The sequence below is a fragment of the Pogoniulus pusillus genome, chromosome 4, assembly GCF_015220805.1.
Source record: "Pogoniulus pusillus isolate bPogPus1 chromosome 4, bPogPus1.pri, whole genome shotgun sequence".
NCBI lineage: Eukaryota > Metazoa > Chordata > Aves > Piciformes > Lybiidae > Pogoniulus > Pogoniulus pusillus.
Window position 1 is genome coordinate 31,959,529 of NC_087267.1, and position 11,367 is coordinate 31,970,895.

At 40.3% G+C, this 11,367-nt stretch overlaps 1 protein-coding gene across 3 annotated transcripts; it reads right to left on the reverse strand.

Moving 5' to 3' along the window:
* Positions 1-3,357: 3,357 nt before the first annotated feature.
* Positions 3,358-11,367, reverse strand: CBLL1 (Cbl proto-oncogene like 1). Of its 3 annotated transcripts, none has more exons than XM_064142490.1 (6): positions 11,126-11,367; positions 8,220-8,387; positions 7,829-7,926; positions 7,521-7,604; positions 6,636-6,709; positions 3,358-6,147 (listed from the first exon to the last, which is right to left on the reverse strand). In XM_064142490.1, exons 1-6 carry the CDS (start codon positions 11,136-11,138, stop codon positions 5,106-5,108), a joined length of 1,479 nt encoding a protein of 492 aa, XP_063998560.1. In that variant the 5' UTR covers positions 11,139-11,367; the 3' UTR covers positions 3,358-5,105. The 3 variants fall into 3 exon arrangements, with proteins under 3 accessions (XP_063998560.1, XP_063998559.1, XP_063998561.1); XM_064142489.1 differs by having other exon boundaries at positions 7,829-7,929; XM_064142491.1 differs by lacking the exon at positions 11,126-11,367 and adding an exon at positions 10,961-11,109 and having other exon boundaries at positions 7,829-7,929.

Sequence of the window (11,367 nt, forward strand, 5' to 3'; positions counted from 1 at the left end):
GAGAGCTGACATTTCACACATTAACTCATCATCACATATTCTGAGCATAGCACACTGCAGATACTTTGGAACTAAAGCATTTTTAAGCCAGCCAGATGGGTGGAAAACACAGAAGCCATGGAGCCTGCAATGCTCAAGCCTACTCTGAACCTTGGTTTTCACTTTGCAGAGAAGAAGAGATTGCCTGTGTGAAATGTAGAGACAAAAAATTCCAAGTTACTCAGTTACTCAAGGTCTTGGGCTCCATGAAGCATTTTAGCATGCAAATCTTTGTTCTTACCTATTTCAATCTAAATTTCTATTACGGAAAATAATCTTCAAGCACTTGAACAAAAAGAAATGCCACTCAGTTCTCTATTCTTCTTGCCTGTGCTGAGTGTGGACACCTTTCTTTTCTCACTCTTCTTCATGTATCTGCTCCATTCTGCTTCCTAAGAAAATGTCTGAAAGTTTACCTGACCCAGAAATGGCAGATAACAAGCGCTGGAACTCTTCATTGGTACTTACACAACTGCATTTGGTGTAGGAGATAATTCACCATCAACTTCCTTGAAGCTGTGTTCAAACACTGGTTTTCACATATAAAACTGTAGGAAACACTTGTTGACCAACACATTCACATCTCTTTAAGATTACTTATTTTCATTTTTTGAAGCAGTTAACCTGCAATTCTCTGGCAAAATGTTATGACATAAAAACTGAATCATTCCTGACCACTTGCATACGTTATCACTCTTTCCATTAATGGAAATGTATTACAATCAGTCCTTCTGGCACTCAAAAACCACTTGCAATTTTCTAGGTGAAGTTTAAAGGAGACTGAGCTAATTTACCAGCTTCCTGCTGCTATTTCACTGACATCTTTCCAGATCTATGTTCCTATGTTGGATTTTTTAGTATTTTATTATCTTGAACTCATAAACTGAGTCAAAACTGAAAAACAAAACACAATAAATTAATGCTCCATATTTAGAGAACGAGAAACAATTTAGAGTTGCAAGTTTTTAAATTCCCCTCTGTCTTACAGTTAAGACTAAAAGGAAATTTAAATTTCATTATTCTCGCTCATACTACCTAAACAAATGCAGCTAGTTCAGTTTACAAACTGTTCAGTAAGAATTGTTAGCATGAATGTAACATACCTGAACAGAGCCCAGAATCTCAGTTGTGAAGGCACCACTACTATACAAAGATCATTTAACATTTGCTTCAAATTGTTTTTAACATCACAAAATAAAAAACAGGGCAAATACAACTTGCTTAACTTTGACATTTGCTTTTAGAGATTGAGTCAGGATGAAAACTAATACAAATCTTGCACATTTCACTGAGGCATTGGTTGCTGTAGTACCATAGAAGTAGGAAAAATTCAAATGTATTATCCATGTATTCAATTTTACATTGCAACTGCACTCCTCTGTGCTTCTCCAGTTTCCAAGGCTTGACAGTACCTTCTGATGTAAAGCTGTGCATGGTTTTGGCAGCAATGTGACACAAATCAGAGCTTTACACCTTAAGAACAGAAAGATGTATTCAGACTTGATCCACAAAGTATCCACAGATATGCTTTTGAGAAAACTGTGACTGCATAACACAGTTTTTCTCCCTTCCTGTATGTGTAGCTCTGTAACACGAAACGAATGCAACTTACTTCCACTTCACTTTTTAACAAACAGAATTTCACTTTCCATTGACAGCAGTAAGTGGGACAAAAAAAAGTAGAAACTTCATCCAGGAAGGTTTTCTAATTCACTTGATCAGATTTTTTAAAAACTGTTTACATTTTTCTTTTTTAAAAGGCATGAAAAGTACCACATAACACAGGTAGATAACAAATCTCTATGTTACTTCTCTCTTAAAAACTCCACCAAAAACAAAGTACATGTCCGTCCCAACTAGCTTGCTTGTTGTAAAGTACATGTGGTTACAGGTAGTCTTCTAAGCAAAGTTTTAGATGAAATCTAAGATGTTGTTAGGAGACGAGAATCTAAAACATGGATGTTTTGAGCCCATCTGCTAGTGTCCTTTCATTCATTCTATTGTGGATACAAGCTACCATCAAATACTTCTCCATTCTTTTATGTGGCATTACTAGATGAACCTACAATGGCTGACAAAACGTCATCAGAGTTCTTTAAACCTTGGATCTGCTCAGCAATGCCTCAAGATCACTGCCACAGAAAGGGATATTTATTTGAATTAAACATCATTAAGCAAATTCAAATCTCTTTACAGACATAAGTAGGAGTTCAAAGAATTTTCAAGTACATCTCAACTTCACACTGAAGCAAGTATTTTGTAAACTAACTGTGGCTGAAAAAAACTCAAAACAACACAAATACACCCCAAACCTCCCTAAACAAATTCAGCAAAGTGTTACCATAAGGTTTGAAGCAATGTAGATGTTTTTTAACTTTGTAAATACAAAAACATCAACACTACCTGTAGTTGCACAGGTATGCTTAAGACCTAATATATAAATTAGGGTTTAGGTGTTCCTATACAAGCAAGACACAGAATTTTGACCCAAGTACTGCCTATGTAAGGTAACTTTTCACCAAGATTTTTGATCCATCATCACTGAACAATTCAAGGTGTCCCACTGATTCTTTTGAGGCAGTATGTCATTGCTCATAGGACACTACCATTGCCCCAAACATTAAAAAAAAAAACCACACCATTCTCAATGATGGCATCTATCTTTTGTGCTTTCCCATAGAGCAGAGATGCTGTTTCCCCTTTCAGTTCAACTGCCTCAGCATCCTCAGAAAAGCACTTTTGTCAGTAACTTCAGCTGTGAACCCAGAATTAAGTTAGAACCTTTTATCTGCTTCACAAGAGACTTGGTAACACAAGTATGCAACTTTGCTGATTTCTAAAAACTATCATTATGAAGAGTTGTCATGTTTCTTTATCACCTCTAATTGACAGGCAGCTGACTTTAGAATGTGTATTTTTCCAAAACAGTGTACTGATGAGGTTGATGCATGTCCCTGCACAAAAGTCCTTGTAAATCTGTATGTCACTTTCTCAGCCTAAACAAAACGAAACTAGTACTAGAAACCTAAGGCTGTTTAGATGAGGTACATCCCACATAAGTCCAGCTTTGCAGAACTGAAAGAACTTCCACCACATATGCAGACTGCCTCCCGATGAAGTGTTATGCTGCAATACAACTGTGCCTAAGTCTACTTCCTATCAAGCAACTTAAGCAACAGAAAACGTTCCTTAAATTTCATCATGTGTTTAACTCAAGTTCCTGAAACAGTAATGCTGGCAACCATTTTCACCTTCATACATAATGAAACAAGAAATTTTCATCCAACCCCATATCACAGCACACTATCACAACCAGCCTCCTTTTTCTGCACCAGTGTTTTATTTTAAATTACTTTTCAGATAAACCAAAACAAAGATCTCTTAGAAAGAATCATATTACAGCTAAGCAGACTTTTAACTACTTGACACTGGCCATTTGTACAGCCTAGAATTTGACTCAGAATTCATCTGTATGTCACTATTTGTTTGAAAAGTAGTCTACATTCGCTTGTGGCCATGAAGGCATCAATGGCAGTCAAGGACAGAGACTAAGTCTGAAGAGCCCTTGCTGCAGTAATTTAAAGGATACAGTTTATAAATTTTGGAATGATGCACTGCCAAAGCTCTTCCACAAATTCAACACCTAAGAGCCAGGAAGAAAGCTTTACAAAATAAATCGTAACACAGAGGCTTTAAGATGCTTCAGATCACTCAAGAACAGTAGGAAATTACAAACCTTAGGAAAAAAAAACACAGGATTTCTCCATCTAAATGTACCACTGCAAGGAAAGTGGCATTTTGAACAAAAACCCAGAAGTTCAGCAATAACATTGCTTAGAAATGGAAAGATAATCACTCCATTACTATTATTGTCTGGTTCTGCCGGCAGCTGCACTAAAAAACGTTTTATAGTTGTATTTTAAAAGTATGCTTATAAAACATAAACTCCAGGCCAGAAGAGACTTGAGGACCCACCTTTTTGAAAAACAAAGCAAACCACCTAACTATTGACTGCTCATCTAAATCTGTATCACAAAATCAAAACAGATAAAGGATGTGTAGCTTTTTATTTCTTTGTACCTAGATATGGGATTTCAGATCACCTCTTTCAGGTTGTCCAGATGGGAAGCTTTCCGACTGTACATACTATATATAGTGACAGAGGCAAACACCACTTTCCTACCTAGTATCAGCGGCTTCTCAGGCTTGGCAAAACCAGTTCACAGCCATTTCCACACAAACACAGCCAGAGGTAAACAGTATGAACTCAACTTCAGTGAGCACTGTACATGTAAGCAGAACTTTCTGAATTAAAACCAGGTTTATATAACAAACCCACAATCCCCAAAACTCAAACAAAAATGCCTCACCAGATCCCGCAATACGTTATTACATGGGTTTTATTTTCTGAAACTTTATCCTGCTGCATAAATTAAAAAAAAAAAAAACTAAACTGAAATGCAGTATTCTGCATATCTGATTTTTAGTGGCATGAGTTCACCACAGCCTGAATTTGTTATAAGCAACAGCAACTATTAGTAGGAGAAATATTAGATTTCCTTTAAATTTTCATTACACTGCCCCTCCAGAAATTATTAGCGTTGAAATAGTCTCAGAATCATGTCTGTGTTAACTTCGTATAAAAACCCATCACTTTTACAACCATATTTCAATTTAATTATTGTACACAGGTTAACAAAAACATAGCACAAGTGAAACTAAACACTGGATTTAACAAAAACAATATTCAGAATGGTACAACACATGTTCATTTTTTCCAGGAAATAATATTACAAGTGTTCATCTTAGGACAATTTAGCCACACTAGAGACAGCTCTGTTAAAATGCAACTGTGGTATACTACACCACTCATTTTAGCACTACTGAATATTTGAAGACAGAGTCTTATGACCAAGGCTTAAAAGATTCAAACCCCCAATGGTCTTACAGTCAAAATGACAGTATTTTTTTAAAAAGCACAACAAAAGAAGCCCCATTCAATTAAAAGGATGTTGTACATAGTTCTATCCTCTTCATAGCACTCTCTATTCACACAACTGCACATATCATTGGTAATAGGGTCTGTATCTGGCTTGATCAGGGTGGTGTGGTCCAGGAAGTGGGGCCTGAGCAGGAGGCCCTTGCATCCTTGGAGGTGGAGGTGGCCCCCTTGGAGCTGGCCATATCCCTGGACTCATTCCCCCAGGCTGTGTGAAAGGGGGGCTAAGAGTTCCTTGATCCTCACTGAACTGTGGCAACGAGTTAGGGTTATAGTGATGGGGAGGGGGTGCATTTACATTTACAGGAGGGCCTCCATGCTGAGGAGGAGGAGGTCCTGGAGGAGGATGATTCATATATGGTGGCATCTGGGCAATAATATGTCCAGGTGGTGGGGTTATTGGAGGAGGAGCAGAGGTCATTGGTGGTGGAGGAGCTTGGCTATATACCATGTGAGGAGTACCTGCTGCCTGGGGAGGATGCTGCAGAGGATGACTTATTGGTGGAGGTGGTGGGGGTGGTGGTGCATAATGTTGCTGTGGAGGCATAATATGATGAGGGTGTGATACCACTGGTTGACCCTGGTATTCGGGATGATGATGAGCAGGTGCAGGGGCTGGTGGAGGTGGTTCTCGAGCACCTGAATTTGAATCATCCTGAATAGGGACCGTTATTAAGTTGCTGTGTTTTCTTGTTGAAATGCGGAAGGTGTCCTGACTGACTGGGCGAGGTGGTGGTGGTGCCATAGACATCTCTGCAGGAGGTGCACGAATATCTTCGTGTGGCTGGTTGTAGTGCTCATGTGGCACATGCTGTAAAGGAGGTGGTGGCATCAGGATATGCTGCTTTGGTGGAATGTGGCTCATATGATGTTTCTCAGGTGGCATTATGAAACGCTCAGGAATTTCAGCAGGTGGTGGTGCAATGGGAGGATGTACAGGTTCAATTGGAGGACGAGTAACAGGCTTTCCAGCTCTCATATGACGATGGTTGATGTGAGCTTGTAAGTCCCTCTGGGACAGGTAAGTTCTCTTACACCCCTGAACAATGCTACACATGAAGAGAGACCCTCGTACACACTGCTCGATTCGCTGCACAGGTTCATTACAGCTAAATCAAAAGAGAATATTTGTTTACTTGCTGTTGTTAGAAGTCAAACAGTTTACTGTATTTAGTGAAACTAGAACTGACATTTTTTTCTTCACCATAACAGGAAAAAAAAACATTTTATTGGCTTTTAAGTTTTGCTGGTTTGTAAGTCTCCAAGAACTTACAAATTTCATGAGGTGGAGATATACAAATAGCATCACTGTCTCTGTATAGTAAGACTTACCAAGAGTCACTCTCACTAAGTAAATTAAACTGCCATTTACTCCCTTTCAAAATATAGGAAGAACATGTTTATCTACCCAAATAATTAAATATCAAAGTGAACACTGATCTCTTCCAGGGCTATGAAACTATAATCAAATGGTGCAGTATAGTACCGTACTACCTCTGCTAAATGTATTTAAATAAGACTCATGTTAATATAATAACTGAAATAGGATATTTAAGTTATTTAAATTATTTTCCTACATGTCCTTGAGATAACTTACCCTGGACACATCTTGTCTCCCTTTTTCTCATGCAGTATAGCACAGTCATAGCAGAAAACATGCTTGCAAGGTATCTAAAGACCAAAAAAAATTGCTCTGTTAAGACATCACATGTAAGTATCTTTGTCATGCTGTACAACACAGTTTTTCCCTCCAGCACATAGTTTCATGACAATAAAAGTACTAAGTTACCTAGGAGGTTAACAGGCATACTGGTAGTTAGCAGTTTACAGCAGCCTTGCATAGCTTTCTAAATAGTTTGTGTTGAATTTGGGGTTCTCTGAGGTAGGTTTGTTTGGGTTATTTTAAGTGTTGGCAAAAATGTGTAGGCAAAAGTTTAAGTCATTGCAGTAACACCAACACTGGATATTTACAGAAGCTGCACACACATTCTAATTAGACTTGTCTTGCTGGCAAGGAAGAAAAGCATTAACTGTCATTAAGTTAGATACTGAAGCCTGCTACATCACACTTAGAAAATTAAACAAATCTCAGAGATTTTGTTACACTAATTTTAGAAGGATATTAAAGTTAGTATTTTCTAATGTCAGGTCTTCAATTGAAATAAAGGGCTTATTTTTAAAGTTAAAGAGGAATAAGGTCAAAACCTACTGAATCTGAATGATTTTTTGCTGATGACAAGTGTTATCTTTTGCTTAAGATTTTCAAGCTTTATTAAACAAGGAGGTAAACTGAAATGAGTAAGACAGATGAAACAAACACTTTAGCATTGAAGGCCTCTAGTTCCATCTTGAAATTCTTCTGCTGTTTACTCAGAAGCCTGCTGAAAACAGTAACATCCAAAGGCCTCATAGAGACATAGTAAAGCCTAATTTTACCTAGAGAGAGACCATGGTAGCATTTTTCACTAACAATTTTACTCACCATGCGTCCATACATTTTGATGGGCAATCCACACTTATCACAGAAATGAACCGGTGTGTCATCCTTTTCCCCCAGCAAGTTTATCTGATAGGATAGAGAAGAGGGTGGGAGAACAAAACCAAACACCACTAAAAGCTTCTCATTTTAATTGTCATCAATACTGAGTTAGTTGAGAAGGAAGAGTACCACAAATGTGAAAAAGCACAGAATGTTATCTTCAGTCAGACAAAAATAATGGAAACACTTTCATTTAAGATGGTATCTACCAGGACTACCTACAGTTCACAACTTCCCATCTGTGACTTTACCTTATAATCCCAAAAAATGGGTCCGGGGAATCTCCTCTGATTGCCAAATATTTCACCTCCTTTGCATTCATATCGCTCCTCTTTGTTATAATCAAATTCTTCTGCGGAAAAAAGAAAGAGAAGAAAGACACAAGCCAGCCACAACAGCCTCCCTTACCAACACCAGCTGCTATTGAGAGTATGTGCCATTTTGTAATGAAATTGTCAAGAGATGCCACAGCGTTTCCAAACTGCTGGGCCCACTGTTCAGAAAGGTACAGTCAAAATAGTAAAACAGGTCTGATTTTAGAATGTGCACCATTTAATCTTCACAGCAGCACCCAGAAATTTGGGATCTGGAACAGAATAACTTACTTCCCCACTACAGGGCTAGTATTTAGATTAAACTTACCTTCATCACCGGCTTGTGACTTTGAGGGCATCCTGTTCATATTTCTTGGAGTTCGAGGTGCAGGTTTGGTTTTATTGGTCTGTTTTGAGATAAGTTTTATAGGGATTCTTCTACGAACATCAAGACCACCCAAAGATCCTGAACTATTTGTTCCTTGCAAATCATTGTCTATGAAAGAAAAATAGGTTTACACATTTTTCAGTTATCTAATAGCTTCTAAAGAGGCAAAATACTAACAGAAGTGTTTTAAGAAAAATGCCTTTTAAATCTTATTTAAGACTCATGCAATGTACCAAAGTTCAATCACTAGAACATAAAATATTTTCACAATCAATTTCTTCTAGAAGTCAAGTCACGAAACTGTATTTGGAACAACTATGATTTTAGGAACTCTACTTCTGGGAAAAAATAGCAATAGAAAGGGTCATATTAAAAAGTTAGCTAGTCTGTCATTTCTCCAAAACAGGTTAAAAATTTGTCTAGCTCCACTGACATTGTGGATAGTATCAAAGAGTTCAGTCTTCATACAACTTTGAAAACACAGCATTTCTTACAGGACAAGATCATTGCAATTTATGTAAGTTGATTAGTAAACTTAGATGGATATTAGTTTCTATGTTAACTCAGTATCTAGACAAATCACTTGGAAATTTAGTATGAAGTATCACAAAAATATCAGTACTTAAGAGCACATAGTAAGATCCTTGCTAAACTGAAAACTGTTGTTCCTCACTATATACAGAATTTAACTCTTAAATCTGAGTACCAGGATTAAGAAAGCAAGAAATAGCCAAACACATGCATCAGTAGATTCAGGCTCCAGGAGATATTCTAGAGGGGGCAGTGCAACAAGCAACACCAATGAAGGCAGTATAGCTCCCTAAACTTCCAGGAGTCTACCTTATACCACTGCATAGCATCTCATAGAAAATTACAGTTACGTCCAACACAGATCTACCCAGCTCACTGTCCCTGAAAATTAAACCACCTTTGACAGTCATTTCAAACGGGACAAGCTCAGCCTCAAAAAGATGTGCCTGCCACAAGTTGTTACAGTGCAAGTTCTACCATTCCACCTGACAAGGTACTGCCCTGGAACAATCGCTGCAGCCGCAGGGTATTACAGTATCTGGACACTAAAATTAGGGCTCCATTAGTGCAATTCTGTACAATGCCTCAAAAAAACGCCTGACATCCAGTCTACAAAAACCTCACACAACACAAGCAGGAAGAAAAACAAAGAAGAAAAGGGAAAAAGAGATTGCTCTAATTTATTCAACAGCTACTAACAAAACTAGGGACTGCGACCAAGTTTCAAATTGTGACTGTGCCCATGCCTTGACAGTTACTGTACTCAAAAACAAAAGCCCTAAAATTCCTCTGACAGACCAAACATATTTAATTCACATAGCATTGCACTTGACATGTTTCACTCTAGAAGATAGTTATCAATAAAGCCTGGTTTTACTGTCATTCATTTGTTGCTTTTGGTAGGCTGTCCTTTTGTCCAAAGAGATAACCCAGCAAACACACAAACATCACACCAGGGCTTCCCAGAGACTACTGGATCAGAACACTGGAGGTAGTAACACTAAAGATGTCTATTTTCTATTTCTTGGGAAAATCTGTTTTCTACCAGAACATACAACAACTTCACAATAGAGACCAGAAAAAAGTCTATTTGAAAACAGGGATAGCAAATTAAAAAATCTCAACTTGGGTATTATTTAGCCGACGGACCTCCCCATAGGAAACAAACACATAACTACAACTTTTCTTCCACAGTTTTGCAAGCTAGGAATCAGCTGCTCAAGTAATCCAAAATAGCAACTTTATTAGTCCTTCATGCATCATGGAAGGATAATGAATTCTAGTCTGTAGTCAGAACTAGCAGGATGAAGTCCAGAAAGAAATATGAAAAACATACTAAAACTGTTAAGAGTATTTAGAAAGCTCTAACTAAAGGTTCTACATGATCCTGAACTATCACTTTCAACAACTTCAGTTTTATTTTGCATGTTGGGACTTTTAAATTCATAACTATAGCTCAAATGCCATACTATTTATTTTTATATATATATAAACCCGTAATCTTTACTAACAGGCAAAGAACACCAAAAAATCCCAGGGGAGAAAAAAAAGCCCAAACAAACAACAAACCCACACCAACCAAACCAAATACACGTCAATTCAGCTATTTTTCAGACTGCACCAGCAAGCTAACCAGCAAAGCTACAAAGGCAAAATTAAGTACGTGATGAAGTTTCCTCTGCAAAACAACTACCGAAGCAAAGACATCATCGATACCGATCAAGGGAAACGCAGCGGGCAAACATTCGCCTCGCTACCACCTCTGAAATGTGACAGGCTGCCTCCACCTGCTGCAGGCCAACGGGCGCACACCGGACTGCTTATAGCAGGCCGCCCGTCCACCCCAGGAGCGCGCAACCAGAGCCGGCAGCGGCCGCGCCTGGCGCTGCGTCAGCTCTCCTTCCCGCTCCGCAGCTTCGGGACGGAGAAGGGATTCCAGTGCCGGAACAGCCCCTGCGCCAGCGGCTCGGCCCTGCTCGGGTGGGAGGCAGGGGCCAAGCGCAGACGTTCCGGGGAGGGGAGGCAGGGCCGCCAGGCGCGGCCGTTGGAGAGCGGACAGCGGCCGGGGGTGGGGAACAGCGGACCGCGAGCCCGGCGCTGCGGGGGGAGACAAGGCCCCACCGCGAGGGCCTGGGTAAACCGCGGCGAACCTGGGTCCCCGCTGACGCTACCGGGCGTCGGGCCGCATCCCGCTGCTGCCCTGGCGCCGCCCCTCACTCAGCAGCCCCTGGCGTGGGCCCTCCGCGCTCGGTAGCGCGGCGCGGGCCCGGGTGCAGAAGGGTACAAATGGGTCTCCCTGCCGCTCCCCTCCTCACCATTGTGGTCCATGATTTGGCGCGGGGCACGGCGGGAGCGGAAGGGTGCGGCCGAAAGCGGAAACCGAAGGGAGACGGGCGGGGGGGCTAAAAAACTGCGCAGCGGGGAAGTGATTGCGGTGCTGCGCTTGCCGTGCCCTGTGGAGCGGCCACTCCGCCGCAGCACAGCGAGGGCATGGCAGAGCCCGCGGGGGAGCTCGGAAGAGCTGTGCGGCTCTGCTCCGCAACAGGACCCCACTCCC

Excerpts from the sequence above, each read along its gene's own strand:
- CBLL1 (XM_064142489.1), bottom strand. Across the intron at positions 7,930-8,219 it reads GTCACAAGCCGGTGATGAAG|AAGAATTTGATTATAACAAA; the intron begins GTAAGTTTAATC and ends TTTTTTCCGCAG. Across the intron at positions 7,605-7,828 it reads CCATTTTTTGGGATTATAAG|ATAAACTTGCTGGGGGAAAA; the intron begins GTAAAGTCACAG and ends CTATCCTATCAG.